Source organism: Macrobrachium nipponense, chromosome 11 (genome assembly GCF_015104395.2).
Source record: "Macrobrachium nipponense isolate FS-2020 chromosome 11, ASM1510439v2, whole genome shotgun sequence".
Lineage (NCBI taxonomy): Eukaryota > Metazoa > Arthropoda > Malacostraca > Decapoda > Palaemonidae > Macrobrachium > Macrobrachium nipponense.
The window spans coordinates 84,454,261-84,479,771 of record NC_061087.1 but is presented as its reverse complement, the minus strand read 5'-3'; the positions used below and the strand labels follow the sequence as shown (position 1 = coordinate 84,479,771).

Genomic DNA, 25,511 nt, shown 5'->3' with positions numbered 1-25,511 from the left:
GTTTTTTTCTTATAAACCTGCCATTGTGTCACTAGATGTAGTGTTGTAGCGTAGCATCATTAACTTCATTAGTTCTTCTGATATGCTCTTATTTTTATAATACATATATGTGTATGTCCTGGTACACTGTCAAATGGCATTTCAGTATCAACAAATATAAGTATGGTATAAATCTCTTACTCTTTCCATATTTTAGCTATAGTTGTTTTATTGTAAAGGTTGCTGTTGCTGTTAGTCATGCTGGCATGAAGCCAAAGTGACAGTTATTGATTTTAAGAGTTTTTCCTCACCCTTTTCTCCAACACCTTTACCAATATTTTCATAGCATGCTAAAGTAATTTTATTCTTCTGTAAATTTCTTTATTGCATACATCTTTTTCTTTGTATAGTATTACTATAAGGTTCTTCTTCCACTATTCCTGTCTTTATTTTATCAGGTTTTCACATATACATACAAACACTTACTACTAGTAAGGTCATGGGTGTCTGGCCTGGCACCCCCGCTGCTTTTATGAAGTTTATTTGCTTATTCAGATGGTCCCAAGGCTTTTCAGTTTTTCATCCTTCTCAGGCCCTTTTATCTTCTTCAATTATAATTTATATTGGCTCTTCTGTTATGCCAAAATCTTCCAGTTCATTTTTTCTTTTATTTAGAAGGTTTTCAATTATTACCCTCATCATTCCAATATATTTTTAGTTTCAGCTTTATCTTTTTTTTTTTTTTTTTAACTTATATATTGTTTCCATTTACATTTTTTCGTTTTTACTTAGACACTTTTTTTATCCTGAATATTTCCTCTTCCCTCTGTTTTTTTGACATTCTAATTTTACATATGTAACCTACCAAGTACTGTAATTACATAGCTAACCGTTTCTAGTATTGGCAGCTAAAATTGGAAATTCGTGGTAGCAATTTTTTTTTTTTTTTTTTTTTTTTTTTTTTTTTTTTTTTTTTTTTTTTTTGTAATAGGGAGCTATGTAGTTTTGCCCACTTTCAGGAAGAAGAGGAACAACTGAACCAGGTATACATGAGGTTATGAGTCAGCAGTTGGTTCGAAATTTGAATTCTTTGCTGTGTTCCTGGAAAATTGGTCTCGTACTCTTTTTGGTAGCCATTTGGCATTTACTTAGGGATTGTGATCAAGAATCAGATAGGTCAATCAACGTTCTAATTGTCTCCTTTTCCACTTTCTCCCATTTCCAGCCCTCCCACTATTCTTCCTAATCCTGGTCCCAGCTCCCAGGTTCTTGACCCCAACACCATTGCCACTTTGGAGAGTAAATTCAAAAGTATGTTCAAATTATTGTTTAACACAGTGTCTCAGTTAGGTCAATTAGTGAAAGTGCTTATGGAGTGCAAAAGTGAAGCGAGTGAAGTGCAAGTGGAGGAGCTGGCAGTTTGTCCCCCTGATTCTCCTGCACCGACAGCAGACAGCCATTAGAAAGGTGTCTTTGCAGAAGTGCACTGTCTTTCCTCTAGTTCTAAGGCTTTCAGCCCGGAAAGGAGGCACATTGTCGCTATAATGTTTCTTCTAGACCAGTGGTTCTCAAGCAGATTATTCCAGTGGCCGCATTGGCTGCCACGAGATATTGCTGATGGCTGCAATAAGGACAATCAATATAAATGTGGCAATAAGTTCTCATCCTCCATAAATGGCTTAATTATAGGTACCTACAAGATACTATGTCTAATTACAAGTAATCTAAAAAATAAAAACAGGATGCAGACAATCAATTTTATATTCATCGTTTAGGTATGATTTAAAAAGAAATTCTTGTGCAGGCAATCAGTTTATTACTCATTATTCAAGTAACTATGTATCTTGATATTCATTTTTCAGATAACAGTTTTGAAAAAAGGAGGAATTCTTGTACTGTTCTCTCTTCCAAAGCAAGCCTCAAAGCTGCTTCAAGATTCATATCAGTCAGCTTGTTGCAATACATATGTATATATTCTTAATAAAGTGCAGTACTCTCTCTCTCTCTCTCTCTCTCTCTCTCTCTCTCTCTCTCATTTGAATTCTTTTTCCATTGGAAGATGACTAAATTTCCCTTGGTGGTACCGCATTAAATTTGCCTGGCATGTGGGCACCGTGGTCGCACTTAAGAACCACTGTTCTAGACCACTGAAAAGGTCAGCAGCTAACATTTCTGCAGTACCAGTGATCATGTGTAAGAAGTCTCTTAATCCTCAGAGCCTCAACCTAAACTTCTATGCCGATGTGTCGTACTTAGGCTGGGGAGCTCTCTTAGAGACCAAGGAAGTGTCGGGAATTTGGTCGGAAGGAGAAAAGGAGATGCATATAAATTTGAAGGAGCTGAGTACTAGTCACTTAGACTTCAAGTGGTTTGCTTCAGAGGTGTACAACAAAAGAATATCAGTGCACTCAGACAACACAACGGCACTGGCATACATCAGCAAACAAGGGGAAACGTGCTCCTTTTCGCTGTGCAAAGCAGCAAGGAACCTCCTGTGGTTCAAGGAGAATCGGACAATAATCATCACAAGTTATACAAAGAAAACTCAATGTCCTTGCAGGTCAGCTGACCAGGCACAATCAAGTGATACCGACAGAATGGACGCTAGATGATAGGTCTGTGAGTCTCTTTGGAAGTTGTGTTGAAAACCATTGATTGATCTTTTTGCAACAGAAATTTTTAACTCTCCACATTCATCTCCCCAGTACTAGATCCTTTAGCATTGGAGACAGACACAATGCTACAGGTTTGGTCGGACAAGTTACTTTTCGTAAAGCCTTCCCTCCCTTCAGGATGGTATGGGAGGTTCTAAACAAGTTTTTAACACAGGAATGTTTCCATGATATTAATAGCCCCATTTTGGCCCCTAAAAGAGTAGTTTCTAGATCTGTTGGAACTTCTAGTTTACTTCCCAAGTTTGCTTCCTCAGAAGATAAGTCAGCTCAAAAAAATGCACTTCAAGAGGTTTCATCAAGGTTTGTCCTCTCTTGCTCTGACAGGGTTTAAACTGTCTAGAGATTACTCAGAGCAAAAGAATTTTCAAAGCTTCTGTAAGAGCAATTCAATGTAGACGTAAATCCACTGCAGCTGTTTACCAGAATAAGTGGGCTATCTTCTGCATGTGGTGCAAACAAAAAGGAATCTCGTCTTATAAGACAACTGTGGCAGAAATTGCAGACTTTCCTCTTTCTCTCAGAGAATCCAGGGGTTTATCTGCATCAACAATAAAGGGCTACAGAGCTATGCTCAATTCTGTTTTCAGACACACAGGAATAGATTTGTCTGCAAACCAGAACATTACAGATTTGGTTAAATCTTTTGATATGAGTAAAAGAGGAACAGAATCAGTGGCCTGGAACCTACATGAGGTATTAAAGTGGCTTTCAGGCCCTCTTTTTGAGCCAATGGAGGAAGCCTCCTTTAGAAATGTGACAAAGAAGACCCTCTTTTTAGTAGCATTAGCTACTGTATAGAGGGTGAGTGAACTACAAGCTAAGGATAGGAGAATCAGGATTTTTGGAGGAGATGCAATTTGTTCACTAAATTTTTTCATAAAAAACAAGAATCTCAATTAGACCTTGGCCTTGTTCTCTCATGATTAAGAGTCTGTCAGAGTTATTAGGGTCTGAAGAAGAGGAGAGAGTCCTCTGCCCAGTGAGAGCTCTGAAGTTCTACCTGAGGAGAACAGAAATGTCTAAAGGACGTGGGTAAAGGACCCCTCCCATCCTCTTTCAAAGAATGCCCTGTCATTCTTCTTAAGGGAAGTGATTAGGGAATCACATTCTCAAGTAAGTGAGAATGTCTGCCTATCCTCAGTGTAAAGGTGCATGGAAACATAGTGAATTCCACATACTTATTATTAAAAATGAACCTATCCCTAATGCCATAAATCGCAGAGTTTCAGTTAATGGCAGTTTTCGCTTATCAGCACCCCGCCGAGAATGTAACCCCACCAATAACCGGGGACTGCCTGTACTATGTGTAATACAATTCATACCGAATTTTGTTCTTACACTTGCCACCAGCTACAGCACGGGTTATTTTATTTCATCATTTGCAAGTGCAGTAGACTACTACTATGTATATACTGCATTTTCCATGAATAGGTAACTAATAAGGATTGATCAGGAGATTTATACATAATACCATATTTTATTTTATTTTATTTTGTAGATTGAAAAGTAAAACACTAATAATGTTTCCAAATGCTGAAATGTGACTTAATGTTTCTTAGTATATAAGTCTGTGGAAAAAATTAAAGTTGTGTATGGCTTTATTTTTTCAGAAGTTAGCTTTACTAATCAAGTCTTCATATATTACAATTGAAGCTATGTGAGTTTTTTTTTTTTTTTTTTTTTTTTTTTTTGTAGGAGCAGTACAAAACTAATCCTACTTTGTTGTTGTGACTTCCTATTATACTTAAAGTTGCATGGAGAATGAATGGCTCACATGTTTAAAATGTTGAACATGAGTCAGCATTCCATTTTAGATTCTTCTCCAAATGTGTAATAGGTTGGTATTTATTTTGATTCTTTTCGAAGGTGAACATTTTAGTACATGAATTTATAATTACTCTTTTCCAACAGGTGCCGGTATTGTGCAGGGCTCGGAAATTGGTCTGGAAGGTGAGTCTTGGTCTCTGAATGTTGTATACCAGGGCCACCATTATGTTGCAGAGAGAGGGAAGTTCACTGTGATTTGCATTCTCTCCCATTACCATCGTCTCAAGTGGACACATAATGGAAAACCTGTGGTGTCAGGGGAGGGGGGGTAAGGGAGGTGACATGTTTTGCATTAATTCATTTGATTTTTTATTTTATTTAGCTGCATTTGCCTAAGGAACATTTTGTAGTTTGCTATTTAAATTAGATTGCAAGTATCAGTACTACTGTATCATGATTATTATAATTATTATTACTTTTATTACTAGTGTTCAGGTATAACTTAATGCAAAGCTTGATCAGAAGTGGGATATACAAGTACATATTGTTCTAACTAAAGTTTAGCACATCAGCCAAGAATCCATTTAGGAATTGAAATGTATTGAGGAGTTTTATTTTGTTAGATTTCGGAATATTTAATTATTGCAATTTATATAATTACGTATTCACATTTAATCACCATGGGCTTGGGCTTGCATATATACAATAAACTTTCCTCATTCTCATCTCCCCAGTAATATAAATGCCAATTGAATGCTGTTTATTGTGTACAGCATAATGTTACATCAAGACTATTTATTTTTCACTTTTTTCTCTCGTTTTTTTTTAAATTGAGGAGGGAAGTACATACTATTATATTAGAGTTATCCATTTGTAGGGATGTAAAGCTAAAACCATAAGAGAGGAATTCAAAGGAAAACATCAGATAAGGCCAATTAAATGTGAAATGTGACTTATGTAAACATGTTTAGCAAGAAAATGTTACCACTAACAGTGCAAAATCCAAAGAACCAAGGATTCGGGTTCATGTTTGCAAAGATTATATTAATAGTTGGTCACAGCTGGAACAGAAATTTTAGAAGACTGTTTACTGAAACTCAAGAAAGAAAAGGGAAGACTTGTAGAAATAACTTTTACTATTTTATATAGCATAGTACATATATGGACTTCATGTGTTTGAGTCTTTTAGCAGTCATAGACTTATGTTTTTGAAATTTATGTATATGAAATCAACTTTGCCATGAATGCCATGTTTCAAAATTGCAAAGTAAACAATAATGATTTGTGAAATTACAATGAAGAGATTCTTTGGTGGATGAGAACGTCAGTTGTTTGCATCTTCTGTGTTCCTTCAACGATTTTCAGTCATATACAGTCAGTGTTTAGAACTGAAATTGTTTTTCTCTATCATACTGACTAAGATAGCCCACATCTGTGGTCAACAAATGCCCCCAGACACCGCAAACTCTAAGCCCAAAGAAAAATTGGATCACTTATTGTGCAAGTGCTTCTTGGAGTCTTGAGCATCATTACTCATGTCACAATTTTATGCAGTCTAGAAAAGAAACATATCTGATGGACTGGCGGGAAGGAACTCCATTTGTATATGATGGGTTTGTGTGGAAACTAATTTTGAATGAAAATTTCTGTTATATTTGGCACCACCATTCTTATGGCCTAAATCTCAGTGTAGCTGGGAGGATGGAGCTGTAGATTGTCTTGAAGTGATGATGGGAATAGAAGGTCTCAGAGAGTCTTTGGTAACAGAAAAAGTCAGGAATGAAGACTGAAGGAAGAGGGTCAGTTTGCTGTAAGGAAAAACTTTTTCTTTAGGATTATTACAGAGCGTACTAGATAAGCTAGCTAAGATGGTCACCATACACAGAAGACATGCTTACAGGTAACTTTGGACGCCAACAACTTGGGGATTCCATGAATGAACATGAGACCTGATGGAAGATTTAGGAGGATGAAGATCCCACAACCAATAAAAAAGATTTTTAAGCCTTGGGTCTGGGCCCCCTTATAGCCTCGATTGCTGAAATGGACATTTCAAACATCTAACTCACCTGGTAAAAAAGGTTTTTTTTTTTTATTAATTATAGCTTTTTTTTTTTAAACTTACGTTCCCCCTGAACCCCGTCACCACGGCAGAATTTCAAAACTCGCGGCAATCGCCGATTGGGTAGTCAGGTGCACCACCTGTGCGCCCTCTACCAGGTACGTAGCACCATACCAACTATTCCTCAGATCTTCCCTGCCGCCGCTACGGTGACATCGTTGGAACTTCGCTCGTTATAGCCCGTGTCTTTTGCAGTATTATTTGGTGAAGTACACTTTGGCTTTGGCTTTCGCTTGATTGGATTTTGATTTCGTTTCGATATTGTTGGTTTGACCTTTGCTTGTTTTTGATCTCTCTTTTTGATTTCTCATCATGTCTGATTCTGCTTCAAGTTTGAGAATGTGTGTGAAAGGTTGCAAGACTAGACTTGCTAAATCCTCTTTAGATCCTCATTCTATTTGTAGTAAATGCAGAGGAAAAGTTTGTGAGATAGGTGATAGATGTGATGAATGTGTGGGCTTGCCTGAGACTGAATGGATTGAATATTACCGCTATGTGCGTAAATTAGAGAAGGATAGGATAAGGAGAGCGAAGAAGACCTTGTCTCGCTCTTCCATAGACAGTCAAGGAATAGATAGTTCTCTATCCCTCGATAATCCTATTGATCCTCCTCCTGTTGTATCATTACCAAATCCAGTTTCAGAAACAGGTAAAAGTCCATCATTACAGGACATGATGACGGCCATTCAAGCCCTTGGTCAACGGGTAGAATCCCTGGCACAAGACAGGGATAAATTATGGTCTAATATGAGAGATATTAAAGTGAATAGTGAAATTAGTGCAAGTGCAGTGGAGGGTGCGGCCGCTCGGACTTGTCGTGCTCCTAGTCCTAGACCTCTTCCAAGCTCACCAACCCCTGTGAGAAGGAAAGTCGACCGACGAAGGGAGGCGAGAGGTTTTAGCTCCCGAGCGGGTCGTCCCCTCGAGCGTACCTGTAGACGATCCCCAGGACGCTCACCCTCGCTATAGGAAAGGCGAGGTTAAAGTGTTTTCTTCGTCTTCTGACGACGCAGTACCCAGACGGGGCTGGCGTCAGACTTCTAAATCCAGACCCATTAAAAGGAAATCCCAGGACGCCGAGCGTCTTGATACTGGACGCCAGGACGATATACGTCAAGAGCGTCCAGGATGTAGTCATTGGAGCAGCCCCGAGCGCTTCCCTTCAGGTTCCGATATTTGCTCTCCTACCAAATTAAGACGTAAGACGTCGCACAGGCGACCATCGTCTTTGGTAGGAGGCAAGGAAATATTGGAAAGGGGGAAACCTTCGGTGCAAACTGCAACTCCGGATCGTTTCTCTTTCGATTCCGATGCTTGCTCTCCTGCCAAATCAAGACGCATGATGTCGCACAAGCGGCCGTCGTCTTTGGCAGGAAGTAAGGAAGGATCGGACGAAGGGAGACTTTCGGTGCGTGCTACAACTCCTGTTCGCTTCCCTTTTTTCGTCTCCGATGTTTGCTCTCCTACCAATATAAGACGTAAAGATACCGCACAGGCGGCCGTCGTCTTTGGTAGGAGTAAAGGAAGCATCGGACGATTGGATGCCTTCAGTGCATGCTCCTGCTCCTCCTTCGGATTGGCGTTCTTCAGGCCTTTCATCTCAAGACGAACAGAATGAAGAGAGAGAGATTGACTTTGCAACTTCTCTAGTCTGTTCCCAGCAGCAAGAAGCTCCACAGTTTTCCGTACTGCAAGATTTTAAGCAGAAACTCTCCTCTCTTATGCAGTCATATCAACCTGCTACTCTTACTGTTAAACGCCAGGACGAAAAACGTTTTTAAAGCACGACGACAGGACGAAAAACGTCTTGAAACAAGACGCCAGGATGAAAAACATCTTGAAGCAAGACAGCAGGAGGACGATAAGCGTCTTGAAGCAAGACGCCAGGACGAAAGAAGTCTTGAAGGAAGACACCAGGACGAAAAACGTCTTGAAGCAAGACGCCAGACGAAAAACGTCTTGAAGCAAGACGCAAGGACGAAAAACGTCTTGAAGCAAGACGCCAGGACGAAAAACGTCTTGAAGCAAGACGCCAGGACGAAAATCGTCATGAGACAGGATGCCAGGACACCAGGCATCAAGGTACTGGACGACAAGACTCCAGGCATCAAGAAACTGGACAGCAGGATGCACAAACGCAACATGACATCGCTACATCAGTTGTGTCTCAATCAGAAGAAAGGAATGAAGACATCCCCCATTCTCCTTTTGATCAGATGCAAGTCGTTTCCGAGGAAGAATATCAAACAGATCTACAACCTTCAGCAGATCTTAAAAGGCTTATGAAAGTTTTTGCGGAACTTTTTTCAGAAAGTTTTGTGCCAGCTGCCCCTCGTTCTCCACCTTCAGAGTTCACTTTAGGGAAGGCTTCTAAAGAATCCGACTTTACGAAGATGGTATTATCACGCTCTTCGAAAAGAGCCTTGAAATTAATGAAGGAATGGATGGACTCTAAGAAAGACCAGGGAAAAACAGCTTTCTCATTTCCTCCGGCCAGATTAGCTTCCAGATCCAGCATCTGGTACGACACTGGAGAAGTCCTAGGTTTGGGAGTTCCAGCTTCTTCCCATGGGGACTTCTCTAGTCTTGTGGACTCTTCTCGTCGGACGGCCATGGGGAAGACGAAAGTGTTTTGGTCTTCCTCTGAAATGGACCACCTCCTCAAAGGGATTTTTAGAGCCTTCGAAGTCTTTAACTTCCTAGACTGGACTCTGGGTTCGTTGGGAAAGAAAATTGAAAACTTGAAGTCTACCAAAACGGAAGAACTCGTTCACCTTATGTCATGCATTGACAAAGCGCTTCGAGACGGGTCGAACGAGCTAGCAGCCCTTTTCTCAGCTGGAATCTTGAAGAAAAGGGCCCAATTTTGTTCTTTTCTTTCGAGTGGAGTAACGCTCACTCAGAGAGCGGAACTGCTTTTCGCTCCCCTTTCGACTCATCTTTTTCCGCATAGTTTGGTAAAGAAGTATCCTCAGCTCTGACTCAAAAAGCGACACAAGATCTGATGACTAAAGCAGCAAGGAGAGTTGTTCCGTCAAGTTTTGCAGGACAGAAACTTAAAGAAACCACTCCTCTACCACGTAGTTCTCGGCCCTTTCGAGGTAGATCCCTCAGGAGAGGGAATGCAAGACCTATTACAAAAAACTCCAAGAAAAGAGGCTTCAGAGGAGGAAGTAATAAAGTCTGACAAAGTTCTTCTTCAGACAGTGGTAGGAGCCAGACTCAAAAATTTCTGGCAAACATGGGAGAAAAAGGGAGCAGATCCTTGGTCTATTCAGCTTCTCAAAGAAGGATACAAGATCCCTTTCTGGAAAAAACCCCCCTTAGCAGAAAGACCGATCGATCTGTCAGCCAAGTACAGAGAGGAGTCCAAGACTCTAGCGATACAACAAGAGGTTTCTATGCTAATTCAGAAGGAAGCAATAGAAAGAGTTCAGAACCTGGAGTCTCCGGGGTTTTACAATCGATTATTCTGGTCCCCAAGAACTCGGGGCGGATGGAGACCGATTTTGGACGTGAGTTCCCTGAATTTTTTCGTGAAGAAAACAAAATTCACTATGGAGACAACGAAATCAGTTCTTGCTGCAGTCAGACGAGACGACTGGATGGTTTCGTTGGATCTCCAGGATGCTTATTTTCACGTCCCCGATCCACCCAACAAAAACTCCAGAAAGTACCTAAGATTTGTTTACAAGACAGAAACATTTCAATTCCGAGCTCTTTGTTTCGGTCTAAATACCGCACCTCAAATTTTCACAAAACTTATGAGCAACGTAGCAGCAATGCTACACAAGAAACGCATCAGAGCCTCATTGTATCTGGACGATTGGCTCCTCAGAGCCCATTCCTACGCCAACTGTCTGGAGAATCTTCAGAAAACAATTCGATTATCAGAAGACCTAGGCCTTCTGATAAACCACCAGAAATCCCAACTGATCCCATCCCAGGAAATCTTGTACTTGGGGATGAGGATTCAGAGTCAGGTTTTTCGGGCTTTTCCGTCCACATTGAGAACGAACAAGCTTTAGAGAAAATAAGAAACTTCCTAAAGAAACAGAAGTGCTCTGCGAGGGAATGGATGAGTCTGCTGGGGACCTTTTCCTCGCTAGAACAGTTTGTCTCCTTGGGAAGACTGAACCTACGCCCTCTGCAGTTTCATCTAAATCAGCATTGGGACAAGAGAAGACACTAGAGTCAATGTGTATTCCTGTTTCGAACGACATGAAACACTATCTACAGTGGTGGAACGATCCCGTCAAGCTCCAGGAAGGCCTCTCCCTAGAGCAGAGGAACCCAGACCTAGTGTTGTTTTCCGACGCCTCGGACTCGGGGCTGGGGAGCAACACTGGGGAAGTTTAGAAGTCTCGGGCTTCTGGAACAAGGAGCAAGTAAAGTTCCACATCAATCTGAAAGAATTGACTGCAATTTTCCTAGCTCTCAAGGAATTAGAGAGCGTAGTCCGGAACAAAGTGGTACAGGTCAACTCCGACAACACAACGGCGTTGGCCTACATCAGCAAACAAGGCGGGACTCACTCAGTCTCTCTATACAGAGCAGCAAGAGAACTGCTCCTCTGGACAAAAGGAAAAAACGTGATTCTGGTAACACGCTTCATTCAGGGAGAAAAGAATGTGAGAGCAGACATCCTGAGCAGAAAACATCAAGTCTTGACAACAGAATGGACTCTCCATCAGGAAGTTTGCAAGAGTCTATGGCGAATCTGGGGGCGCCCTTGCATAGATCTCTTTGCAACAGCGCAGACAAGACGGATGGAGACTTACTGTTCTCCAGTCCCAGACCCCGAAGCAATCCACATAGATGCGTTCCTTCTGAATTGGACACATCTAGACGTGTACGCCTTTCCCCCATTCAAAGTGGTACACAGAGTGTTACAAAAGTTTGTGGCTCACAAGAAGGAACCAGGATGACTCTAGTGGCACCCTTCTGGCCGACAAGAGAATGGTTCACAGAGGTACTGGAATGGATGGTGGACACCCCAAGAAGCCTTCCGTTAAGAGTAGATCTACTCAAACAGCCCACTTGGAAAGGTATCACCAAAACCTCCAAGCTCTTCAGCTAACTGCCTTCAGACTAATCGAAAAACTCACAAGAGCTAGAGGATTTTCGAGGGAGGCAGCGAGTGCAATTGCAAGAGCAAGGAGGTCTTCAACCATTAAGGTAGGTATACCAATCGAAGTGGGAGACTTTTAGAGGATGGTGCAGGGACAACTCTATTTCCTCTTCCAGTACCTCTGTGACTCAGATAGCAGATTTTCTGCTATACCTCAAGAAGAGACGTAACTTTTCTGCTTCTACTATCAAGGGTTATAGGAGCATGCTAGCAGCTGTCTTCAGGCATAGAAACCTTAATCTATCTGATAATAAGGATCTACAAGATCTTCTTAGATCCTTCGAGACAACTAAGGAAAGAATACAATCCTCAACATCTTGGAATTTGGATGTAGTCCTCAAGTTTCTCATGAGTGACAGGTTCGAACCCTTACAGGCACATCCCTTAAGGACCTCACCATGAAAACTCTCTTCCTGATTAGCCTAGCAACAGCAAAGAGGGTCAGCGAAATCCATGCCTTCAGCAAAACTGTAGGTTTCAGACAGGGCAAAGCCATTGCTCGCTACAGTTGGGATTCCTAGCCAAAAACGAACGCCCTCTCAACCCTGGCCCAAGTCATTCGAAATTTCCGAACCTCTCGGATCTCACGGGTGAGGAAGTAGAGAGAGTTCTTTGTCCGGTAAGGTCTCTGAGGCATTACTTGGAGAGAACGAGACAAATACGTGGCACTTCAGAAGGGCTTTGGTGTTCGGTCAAGAAACCCTCTCTGCAAATGTCGAAGAATGCGCTATCCTTTTTTATAAGGCAATTAATTAGGGAAGCGCATTCAGCATGTACTGAAGCAGATATGAAGCTACTTAAAGTTAAGACTCACGAGGTTAGAGCTGTAGCAACCTCGGTAGCATTTAAACAAAATAGATCTCTTCAGAATATCCTGGACGCAACATTCTGGAGGAGCAAGTCAGTTTTTGCGTCGCACTATCTTACGCAAGTGCAAACTTTGTATGAAGACTGCTACACACTGGGTCCGTTTGTAGCAGCTCTTTCAGTAGTGGGAAAAGGGTCTACCCCTTAAAACCCATAATCCAATACTCTTTTTCTTCTCTTGGAACTATTGAAAAGTTATGGTTGTTTGTGGAGACTGGATGCAGTCTTCCACAATCATTGATCTTTAGTCAGGTGATCAACTTGTTCCTTAGTAGTGCCCGGAACAAGAGTATTGTAGGGAGTCTAGTCACATAGAGGTTTGACCGGTTGACAGTCTCCAAGAGGTCTTCAGCCCCCTGGGTGGATCGCTGGACCTCATAAGGAAAGCAGACACAATGAGACAGGATATCATTAAAGTCAGCTTCCTTAACAGGTACGAACCCGTAAGTTTGTTTTTATTAACACTTATGTCAATTCCAACGATGATAGCTGTTTCTGACCCTCCACCAAAGGTGTTAATCAGCTATATATATAACTACCAGGTGAGTTAGATGTTTGAAAATGTTATTTTCATGATAAAATAAATTTTTGAACATACTCACCTGGTAGTTATATATAATTAAATTCCCACCCTCCTCCCCTCTAGAAACTATGGGCATGGAAGATCTGAGGAATAGTTGGTATGGTGCTACGTACCTGGTAGAGGGCGCACAGGTGGTGCACCTGACTACCCAATCGGCGATTGCCGCGAGTTTTGAAATTCTGCCGTGACGTCAGGGACGTAAGCTATATATATAACTACCAGGTGAGTATGTTCAAAAATTTATTTTATCATGAAAATAACATATCACTTTCCACTCTTGAAAAACCGAAAAAAAAAAAGAGGAATATTATTGTCAAGTGGATTAATGCCCTGTTGACTTCATTAATCACAAATTTACCCCCTCTTTTCCCTGATAAAGGCTGGACATAAGGTTTTTAAAGACCGGGGACAATCTAGGTTTTTAAAGACCGGGAGATTGTCCCCTCCTTGCTTTTGTACATTTGCCACTCTTCTGACATCATCCAAAAGGAGTGAAATCAGACACCACTGCAGCTTCAAGCACTGGAAAAGGTTGAAGATGATGATGGAGGAATCTGCAGATCCTTGTCAATTGTGATATGCAAACCCTCCAATAGAGGTTCTCCAACAAGTAGACAGTCAGAGAGGCAACTGCAGAAGGCTTACAGCAAGCATGAAAAAACCCAGCAGGAGCCCGTGGAGGCTGTGTAGGAGGGCTGCCATGACACAACAAACTACCTATTGCAGATGATGAGGAAGCTGCCTCTTGTATAGTCACATCTTAACCAAAGTGAATTCAACCAGTATTCCTTGGTCCACTCTGCACAGATCTTGAAAGTTAAGGCAGATAAACACACCTGGTGCCTATAGAATGGGCATCCCTGAAAAGATAATGCAGTAAAGGCAATAAGCTACTCAAAGGTTACATCATGTGTTGATCACGGGCATGAGAGTGACTTGTAATAAAAAAACATAACACTAGATATGCCAGTACTATATTACTGTAAATGTACTGAAAATGAAAAATAACAAAGCATTTGACAAAACTACAGAGATGCTGGTAGCTGGCTTCTGTCTGGACATCACATTTTGGTGGTACCAAGTTCAGCCTTGCTCTTGGTTTTGTTAGCTTTCACTGGCAACAAATTCTTACTGTCTCTATGGGATGGAGAGTTGGGTGAATCTAATAGGTTTTACCAGCAGTCATGAGCAGCCACTGCTTATTTTCTCCCTGGTACTAGCTTGGGTGGAGAGGTTTTGGGTGCTGATCATTTTCCATTCTGTCTTAAGGAAATCATGCAACTGTACAGTGGCTCCAGTCAAATTAAGGTTGTGGGCTTGGCTTGCACTGTGGCTTTCTTCTTGAACATTTTGCCTCATATTTTGTTTTCTGTTAATAGTGAAAGAAAAAAATATTTCCACATAGATTTGGCTCAAGCAGTGTCATATCTTTGGAAACCCAGGCAGGTCAGTTTGGTTTTGCATACCTATCAGTTATACTGGATGGTCATGGCTTTTATATTATCTTCTAGTATATTTCATGTATGAGCCTATGTAATATCTCTCTCTCTCTTCATTTTGGAAAATTATGTAATTAATACGGACTAAGGTTAATTTCCAAAATTCAATAGGAAATGTATTTGTTCCTACACGATATACAAACCAACAGTCCTTTATGTTAAGAATTACTTTCAGCGAAGCTGGAAAACAGCCACTAAACTCTTGAACAAGCTGGTTAGGCAGGCGGTTATTCCTGCCTACCAGAACCTTCCAGTAGGCAGGAATACTTGCCTGCCTGAAAGTAAGCTTTCCAGTGTCCTTTTGGCCATCCTGCCATGTAGATGTGTTTTCATTAGCTCGTCTGACTGTCATTAAACTTGCTGTTCTTGGTGAGGCCTTTTCTTTTCTTTTTTTCTTATAAACTGAATATACTGTGTTTGATATTTATTAATGTTCAAACCCATGTTTTGTGATAGCCTTGCAGTCCCCCAGCGTGTATGTCTCAGGGCCGACAGCCAAGGGTGTAACATTCAATCCCCTCACATCCTCACACCCTCTGCTAAGTAAGGGCACAACAGTATATCTTTTATAATCCTTTTTGGGGGTTGCTCTTTCCGCATGCACTGTAGGAAAGTTTGCTGGGAGGAAACTTTGAAGGAGGGTTGCTAAGCATTGTCAGAAGTTTTTTCGCTTTTAACGGCACCCTCATTAGCCGCCCCTTCGTCCTCATTTCTCTCTTATGGTAATCTTTCCTTATGGCATTCACTCCTTTGGGAGAGATTTCTCCTTCACCCGCTTCACTCATTTGTCGGGCGAGTAGTGGAGATGGTTGTTGGTGGCCAAGTGAACTCTTTACAAGGGCCTCCCCCTGCTTCGTAGGGCAATTATCCTCGAAGTGAGTGGAGGCCTTCTCTACTAATCATTTTTGCTTTTTTCTTCAGGTTCACAGTGAGCATCATAGGCGCAGCATTAGATAGCTGGATTTTCATTGTTAGTTTTCCTTTCCTTTAGGATTTTCAACTTTGCCGCCCCTTTATGCTATGGCACTGCATTGTTGTATCTGTTTTCTATCTACTCCTGCTGTGCCTCCTGCCGCAGCTGCCCTGATTGCTCCTGTTGCTGTTACTGACGTAGCTATTGTCAGCCGGGCTGCTACTGTATGTTCTCTTGTTGCTGCTACTGGCCTGGTCACTCCTGTTGCTACTCCTGATGTTCGTGTTGCTAGGGCCGCTCCTGTTGTGCTTCTGCCCTAACTGCCCTGGCAATGGTTGTGCTTCCTCTTGCAGAAAAAGTCAGAGAGGAGCTTTAGGAAGAAGTCCTGTGAGATGAGCACCTTTTTCAAACATATCCTTGCCTGTGTCTTCTGCTGTTTTTTACCCTTCTTCCAAAGCCCATCGGTTGAGGAAGAATAAGGCTGCTTCTCCTCCCTTAGAAGTTTGTTCATGGGGCTTCTAAGGAGCTGCCTCCTTTCAGGAAGGCAATGGGTTCTCTCAGTTCTTCCCAGCCTTCAGGCTCAGGAACAGAATTGCATATCTTACAGGGTCTTGTATTTTCGAGAGCCATTGGGCGTGCAGACTTAGGTTTGTCCTCCTGCGGCCAGTTCCTTGGAGTCCACTTTTAAGATTGGTGCTGTGTCAGGGTCTCAGCCTAGCCAAGGCACTCATAGCTTGATTTTTTAAGAAGTCTCAAGCATCCTGAACCAGTGGCAGAGATACCTCTCACCATCCTGGTTTAGGCACGGGTGAGAGAAAGACCCAGGACATGAAAGAGTCGTGGCTCTCGAGCCAGTACTACACCAGTACTACTTGGCCAGGGCGTGGTCTGGTCCCTCAATCTCTGACCGAGCATTTGGTGCCGCAGTCTCAGCCGAGAACCTGGAGAAGCAGTGAGGAGATTCCCATAAGAAGACCTACTGGATTCTTTGGGGAGGCAGAATTCCCTCGTTGGCTCTTCCCACTCATAGGGGCAGGAGTCCATTCACATTCTCCTCATGTTTCGGGAGTCTCGAGGACGTGCTCAGTCTATGACCGAGCACTTGGTGTCTCGGTTTCAACTGAGCACCTGGAGAAGCAGTAAAGAGATTCCCTTTAGTTAGAAGTCCTATGGGACTTCTAAGGGACTGCCCCTCTTCGGGGAGGCAGGGTTCTATTGTTGGCTTTTCCTGCTTGTAGGGCAGGAGCCAGTTCACATTCTATTCTGGAGTCTCGTATTCTGTGAGTCTCAAGGGCATAACCTTGTCAGGCCATGTTCTTGGTCCCAGTTTTAGAAGTCTGCATCTAAGACTGGTGCTGTACCTGTCCCTTCTCGGTTTCTTAGGAAGCCAAGAGGAGATGGCTCCTGATGATATTCTTATGAGATTCCGGAGTTTTGCGAGGCACTGAAATTCCTTGGAACCGTCCGTGTTAGGCTCGTGAGTTTTTGAGTGCCAGGGATTCTGCAGAATCTCGGTTAGGCTTGGCTCGCTTGTCTTGGCCCAGCTTACTTGCCATGCCAGGTCCCTGGTTGCTTTTGCGTGATCATCTCGGCTGGCTTGGCTCATTCGCTATATGATGGATCAGCCAAATCAAAGGCTCGGCTCTGTTAAAGTGAACTTTCCTTTCTCCTCAGGTTGGTGGTTTGTACCCTCCCTCCCCTTCTGTTGTCATCACAGATTAATGACAGCCCATGGTCTACCCCTCCCAGTGGTTCTTCAAGCAATACAGGTTGGAATGCCTTGTCTTCTCCTTACCTGTTCTTTTGACCCTCTCGGTTGTTCCGAGAAGTGCAAAACTGACTGAAAGAATCCCAATGAGTTTGTCTTTTTTTTTTTTTTTTATTCAGCTACTAGCATTGGTATCTCGAGATCAATCCTCGGATCGTCTTGTCATACACTTAAGTAGTAGAGGAAAGTTTCGTTGGGTCCTGTCGAATCTTCCTTCGGGGAGTTTTGTGCCTTGGAAAAACTTGAGTTTTTCTTTTGGATAGGAATACCCTTGATTTTCATTTAGCAGAGATCTTTGCACTGTTTCATGAGCACATTGATTTCAGGAAATTTCAGGAATAGGACCGCGGCTTTCCCTGTGAATAATCTTCACTGCTCGAAGTCCTTGTTCTTCCAGGAGAGAGAAAGATTTTCGTAGGTCCGCCGCATTCCTTGCTTGTTAGGGTGTTTCCAACTAGAAGAATACCATTTTTCTGGACAAGGAGTTCATTCAGAGTTTCAAGATGCTCAGTCAAGCTCTCTCTCACTGCTGCTGTATGGCTAAGAGCTAGTCCTCTTCAGTGTCCTGTTGTTACCATAGAACCCTCCATTTGGTACAGTTTTGCATTCCCTCTCACCATTAGAGAATGAAGGAGGTCTGCTTCCAGTCCTAAATCCTTTTCCTCTCTGGAATGATGAGGAAGGAATTAGGCTGGTGCTTGATCAACAGAAGCCTTTGAATATGTTAGGGGAGTCAGTGCACTTGGTTCTTGATAAAGAAAAAAGTAAATAGTGGAGGAGCTGGTTGCCTGTCCTGCCAATTCTCCTAGACGAAGGTCCCTGACATATTCCCTTGCACCTGGGAGAAGTCTTATCGGAGGCCCAAGGGATGTTAGTAGGATCTGCCCATTTCGGCAGTCAGCCCTTCGGTCACACCTGTTGGTGACATTTCCTAGGTGACAAAAGACAGCCGTTGGAAAGGCGTCATGGACAGTGGCCATCATCTCTCTTCAAGCTCAGATGCATCAAGTCTTGAGAAACGGCACCGATGGCGCATTAGTGATAATTCCAGACCACTGAAAAGGTCTGCAGTGGACGTTTCTTGTACCCCTCAGGTACCAGGTAAGAAGGTAAAGGCACAGATGTTTAGATTTGTCTTCAAATCAAGACATATCAGACTTGGTTAAGTCTTTTGATACCTGCAAACATAACTCTCAGCAGGTAACGTGGAATTTAGACATAGTCCTGAAATGGCTCTCTGGCCATCTTTTGAACCTCTAGCTTTTGCTTCCCTCAATAATTTGACCAGAAAGACCCTTTTCCTGGTAGCCTTAGCCTCGGCCAGAAGTGTGAGCGAAATTCAAGCCCTCGATAAAAGAGTTGGGGTCTCTAATGGAGACGCTTTAGTCTTGTACATTTTAGGTTTTCTCGCTAAGATAAAGAATCCTACGAAACCTTGGTCTTGTTCTTTTACTATCAAGAACTTATCTAGTGTAATAGGAGGAGAAGATGGGGAAAGGTCTCTGCCCAGTGAGAGCTTTGAAGTTTACATTCACAGGACAAAAGACATTAGAGGGGCTTCCAATAACTTGTGGTGCTCTGTTAAGGACCTCTCTCATCCTCTCTTATCATTCTTTTTTAAGAGATCTCATTTGGGAGGCACATTCCCAGGTAGAAGTGGAGGCTCTACCTGTCCTGAAAGTAGAGGCTCATGAGATAAGAGCAGTGGCTACATCTCTGGCCTTCAGATATAATCTTTCATTGGCTTCCATTTTCTAGTCCACATACTGGAAATGTAAGTTGAGTCTTTGAGACTCATTGTCTTTGAGAAGTTGAAACTATTTTTAATGATTGCAGTACCTTGGGTCTGTTTGCGGTAGCTGGCATGGTGCTGGGAGAGGAAGCATAAGAAGCATTCCTTCCTACCTTATTCCTCGCTTTGAAAACTGTTGTTTGGTTCTAGGGGAGTCTGAGGGTACTTGGTACTGGATACCCTCTAGAATCATTGGTAGGGTGGTGGTATTTTTACTGTTATTTGGTGTAGGTTGTTCATTTTCTGGCTGTGTTTTTTGGTACTGTGCTCAGAGCAGGGGCAATGTCTGTGCTTTGCCAGCGATTGGATAAGTCCTGCTCTCACTGTGTAGCATGGTGATCCTTGGTCATGCCACCACACCACTGCAAGTTATGTGGAGTGGCACCAGAGGCAGTAACTTCCTCCTATAGCTCTCTTAACAAGTAAGGAAACAACAAGCATTATGTTAATGCCAGCAACTGTCTAATAGCATCTCATTGTCATTAATGCTTTGGAATAGTATCATCCATGAATCCCATCTCCTAACAGTGTGGGAATCAGCCATATATTTACTACTTCGTAAGTTACTACATAAAAATTATATTTTTATGATAAAATTAGATTTTATTTATACTTCTCAAGTAATTACAGAATGGGAGTCACATTCAAGAGTTCAAGATGTCTTCTCATTATTTAAAGTCAGGGCTCTTAAAATAAGGGCAATTGCCACTTTATAGGCCTTTAAACGTAACTTCTTGCTCTCCACGATTCTGTAGTCCACATATTGAAGATGGAGGTTAGTGTTTGCTACATATTATCGTCATGACATAGAAACAATCTGATAAATGCAGTACATTAGGTCCATTCTCCATGCCTGGCATGGTACTGGGGCACAAAGGATGGGACTATTACTTCTATTTACCTGTCTCCTCTCAGTGATTAAGTTGACAAGTTCATTTTGGGAAGCCTGGGGGTACTGCGCACTGGAGTGCCCTCCAGTCATCATTTTTATGGATGGGTTGTGATTAAATTTTTGAAATGGTTTTGGTAAAATCTTTCTGGTCAGTACTAGTGTACTGTGCCCAGGCCAAGGGCACTTATTTGTTGGATTGTTAGCTGTGGCAGCCATCAGAGTACCCCCTTGTTTCAAAGCACCAACTAAAGTAAAGGTGACCCAGGGCTCTAACGCTATGCCACTACAGGTCGAGATGAGCTCCGACCAGAGGCAGTACATGTTTACCTGCTGTAGCTCTCTCACCAGGTAAGGTTACAACAAGCCTTTAACAATTTCAAATTCATTTCCTTTTCTGAGTGTTTTTGAGTAGTATACTATGTATGTATATCCCACCTCCTGTCAATGTGGGATTAGCCATGTAATTACTATACTTGATAAGTTACTAATATAAAAATCATAATTTCATCATAAAATAAGGGTTTATATGTGTAAGTAATTATACATAATGGAAGCCCTCTCGTCTCCCCTCTTATGGACGGTGGTCACAAACGAATAGAGCTCATAGCTGTTTTGTACATATATTCCTTCCCAAAAGTGGATGGGGTTGGTTACCTACACCAACCTACAACCAAAACAAAACAGCGCTACCATGAATTTCAAATTTGTTCCGATGCCGTATACTTACCCCGAACTACGTATTTTATTAGGAGAATCCTGAATGTCAATCCGGTACCGACCTGAAAAAACTGGTTATTCCCTACTGACCCCCAGCCAGGTATGCTTTCCTATTTCTCTCTCAAGAGAAGTAAGGAAGGACCTATATTGGTGGATGGATGACAGGAACCTCTTAATAGGAGTATCTCTCTATACTCTCCCTCCCAATATGCTTCTGTTCTCAGATGCATCAAGCGAGGGATGGGGAGCACATCTGGAAGAATTGCTGGTTTCAGGTGTGTGACACCAAGAGGACACGCACCTTCACATCAACATCCTGGAAATTAAGGGGGGCCTTCCTAGCATTCCAAGAATTTCAGGCTTGAGTGATGGGACACTTGGTGATGTTGATGAGCGACAACACCACACTAGTGGCATACGTCAACAAGCAAGGGGTCTAGTATCCCTTACGCTACAGGTGATAATGCTGGTGCACGAGTGAGCAGTAGCTCACGTGGTAGAGCTGTCAGCCTGATACACTCCAGGCTAGAGGACTGTAGTGGCAGACAAGCTCAGTTGCCAGGATCATGTAATAGGGAGAGTGGTCCTTTCACTCGCAAGACACTATGGAAAGGCTGTTCGAGGTAAGGGGACACAGTCATCCTTCTATCAATCTGTTTGCTACCTGGCATAACAAAAAGCTCCAGGTATTCTGCTCCAACGTACCAGACCCATGAGCCACTGCAGAGGATGATTTCCAACACCCATGGGACAACCTTGATGCATACACCTTCCCTCCATTTTGTTTGAGTCCCAAGGTGATCAACTGGGTTGTTGGTTACCCTGAATCTCAGAATGACCCTGGTGGTGTCCAAGTAGCATTTGCCTTTTGGTACAGCTAATTGTCGACTTACAACCGCAATTGGTTACGACCAACCGGTCGTAAGACAATATGGATTTAAGTCGGCCTATGTTAATTTACCATAAGACAATTATACTAGCCTAGCCTACACTACACAGTGCATATACTTTATACATATATGGCATAGTAATTATTAATTTCAGCTAATTCTCTAGGTTTAATGCACATTGGCTTATGATAATTCAGTACAAATTGAATAACATTAACAAGTTAGCCTCACGTATACGATGATGATGATGATATCATGGTACATATATCGTATACATACGAATATACGTAGTAGCTTAGCCTACAGTGTGCTGCATATATGATATAATTTAGTGATTTATTAATATGAACCAATTCTGGAGGTTCAGTGTGTTCTGACTATGATAGAAAAAAAAATTAGACATGAAAAGGGAATCAGATTCGGACCGACATCAGCATAATTGAACGATGCCAGGCTGGTGGTGGCTACGTATACATATTTATGAAATAAAAACATAATGAATATGCATCTTTTCCGGGAATCTTTTAAAAAGTTATACATTAGTGCATCCAATAAGATTGTATGTATTCTCATATTATTGTATCATAGAATACTAACAAAGCAGTCAATGTTTTGGTTTGGATATCAGCTGATGGCAAATACAAGTTTATTTTGCCATATTTAACATAATTCGGAGCAAATTGCCTTGCTTCTAGTTAGCATAAGATATCTAGATACTTTACATATGAGACAAGGTAATTTGTCATTATATGACGTGTTTGTAAGTCGAAATATGAATTTAACCCTTAAACGCCTATTGGACGTATTTTACATCAATGAAAATTGTCTGTCGGGTGCATAATTGACGTAAAATACATCGACGCTAAAAAGTTTTTTTTAAATATTTGCAGAAAAATAGTTATAGGCCTACTTGGCGAAAAATTTTTAATCACACCTTGAGGGATGCTGTGAGTTCACAGATCAAGCCGTTGTTTTGTTTACAAGCATTTCCCAGGTGCGCATGGGCGAATTTCTTTCTTCTCGCACTAAAAAGCATCAGCGACACATCATCTCAGAAATTATTTAGTCACTTTGTCATCATTTTTGCACCATTTTATATTAGCCGTTACATAGAGTTTTATATATGAAAATGTGCGCAATTTCATGGAGAATACAACCAAAAATGACCCATGGTTGTAGCTTTTATCAGTTTTGAAATATTTTTATATAAATAACGATAAGTGCCAAAATTTCAACCTTTGGTCAACTTTGACTCGACCAAAATGGTTTAAATACACAATTGTAAGCTAAAACTCTTACATTATAGTAATATTCAACCATTTACCTTCATTTTGAAACAAATTGGAAGTCTCTAGCATAATATATTGATTTATGGTGAATTTTTGAAAAAAAAACCTTTTTTGTGTCCATGTGGTAACTGCCAAAAAAATCAGAAATTCTTCCGTCAGTTTGTCGTAATGTTTGCACTGTTTTATATTAGCCGTTACATAAAGTTTTATATATGAAAATGTGCTCAATTTCATGTAGAATACAACTAAAAACAACCCATGGTTGTAGCTTTTATCAGTTTTGAAATATTTTCATATAAATAACGATAAGTGCCAAAATTTCAACCTTCGGTCAATTTTGACTCAACTGAAATGGTTGAAAAACGCAATTGTAAGCTAAAACTTACATTCTAGTAATATTCAATCATTTACCTTCATTTTGCAATAAATTGGAAGTCTCTAGCACAATATTTCGATTTATGGTGAATTTTTGAAAAAACTTTTTCCTTACATCCTTGCTGTAACTGCCGAATAAATCAGAAATTCTTTCGTCAGATTGTCGTAATGTTTGCACCGTTTTATATTAGCCATTACATAAAGTTTTATATATGAAAATGTGTGCATTTTCATGTAGAATACAACTAAAAACAACCCATGGTTGTATCTTTTATCAGTTTTGAAATATTTTCATATAAATCACGATAAGTATCAAAATTTCAACCTTTGGTCAACTTTAACTCGACCGAAATGGTCAAAATACACAATTGTAAGCTAAAACTCTTACATTATAGTAATATTCAACCATTTACCTTCTTTTTGCAACAAATTGGAAGTCTCTAGCATAATATTTTGATTTATGGTGAATTTTTGAAAAAAAACTTTTTCCTTACGTCCGCGTGGTAACTCTGCCGAAAAAATCAGAAATTCTTCCGTCAGTTTGTCGTAATGTTTGCACTGTTTTATATTAGCCGTTACATAAAGTTTTATATTAGCCGTTACATAAAGTTTTATATATGAAAATGTGCTCAATTTCATGTAGAATACAACTAAAAACAACCCATGGTTGTAGCTTTTATCAGTTTTGAAATATTTTCATATAAATAACAGTAAGTGCCAAAATTTCAACCTTCGGTCAACTTTGACTCAACTGAAATGGTCGAAAAACGTAATTGTAAGCTAAAACTCTTACATTCCAGTAATATTCAATCATTTACCTTCATTTTGCAATAAATTGGAAGTCTCTAGCACAATATTTCGATTTATGGTGAATTTTTGAAAAAAACTTTTTCCTTACGTCCGCGTGGTAACTCTGCTGAAAAAATCAGAAATTCTTTCGTCAGATTGTCGTAATGTTTGCACCGTTTTATATTAGCCGTTACATAAAGTTTTATATATGAAAATGTGTGCAATTTCATGTAGAATACAACAAAAAATAACTCATGGTTGTAGCTTTTATCAGTTTTGAAATATTTTCATATAAATAACGATAAATAGAAAAAATTCGACCTTCGGTCAACTTTAACTCGACCGAAATGGTTGAAAACTGCAATTGTAAGCTACAACACTTACAGTCTAGTAATATTCAATCAATTACCTTCATTTTGCAACAAATTGGAAGTCTAGCACAATATTTCGATGTATGGTGAATTTTTTAAAACTACTTTTTTTTACGCCTGAGTGTTACAAATTCGTGCATCATATTGTGATAATATTTTCTCTTTGTTGCTTTGATCGTTTTACAATTTGTTATATACCAAAATAATCGCAATTAGTGTACAATACAATGAAAAAAATTAACTCATTAAAACTTTAACCGTTTTGCTCACAGCGCGATTTGTATACAATTATATTTTTTTTTGTGCTGTTATATATTCCAATATTTATATATGATAATGATGTTTTTTTTTATTTCTGATGATTGCATACTAACTTCAGCAGTGACCAAAAAAGGAGCCAAAAATGAACTCTTAATCTTGAAAACTAAGTGTGATGTGATTTTTTGAAAAAAACTTTTTTTTCCGCTTCGGCGCTCACTCCCGAATCCCGCCAGCATACGGGAGACACTTTCAGAAATACCAGCTCGGCGTTTAAGGGTTAATATGTCTCGTGAACTAAATTATTTTTTTCGTTAACAGATTGTGTTGGCATGTTTATTGTGTAAAAATGTTATGTGATTCTGTTTGCTATTTTCACTTGATTTGGTCGTAGTACGAGCTTTACCGTTATGTTACTTATCTTTTATCAGTATGAAAACAACAGTAAAATGTATTCTTTCAAGACCTGAAGTTTTGATTAAAATGATTCTCTCAATTTTATCTATGGTTGTTTGATGGCTTAAGTTTTCTGGAGTTATATCCTTGTTGCCAGTGCACAATAAGTCATTAGCAGCTCCAAAAGTTAGCTGCATGTGTGGAGAGGCAGGAGCTGGGGAAAAACAGTCGTACATTCAGCTGGACACCACTCTTTCTTGCTCGCATCGCTTCCCAGTCGTTTTAGTTTTGGGTGGTCGTAAAGTCGATCAGTCGTAACTTGCATAGGTCGTAAGTCGACAACTAGCTGTATCTGGACCTGCTGGCTCTACTTTCCAAGGCAGCGAGATAGATTCTTCCCAGATGTGATCATCTCCTCCTTTGTCTTCACAGTGGGAG

The 25,511-nt window shown here is 40.9% G+C and overlaps 1 protein-coding gene across 7 annotated transcripts in view; it reads left to right on the top strand.

The window, feature by feature from the left end:
• The window catches only part of LOC135206702 (neuroplastin-like), a 106,800-nt gene that overhangs the window by 22,253 nt on the left and 59,036 nt on the right, over nucleotides 1–25,511 (top strand). For 6 of the 7 annotated variants that reach the window (XM_064238127.1, XM_064238137.1, XM_064238172.1 and 3 more), the window contains one exon: nucleotides 4,566–4,604. In XM_064238127.1, coding sequence (XP_064094197.1) covers nucleotides 4,566–4,604 — 39 coding nt within the window. The other variant, XM_064238158.1, reaches the window with a different exon arrangement.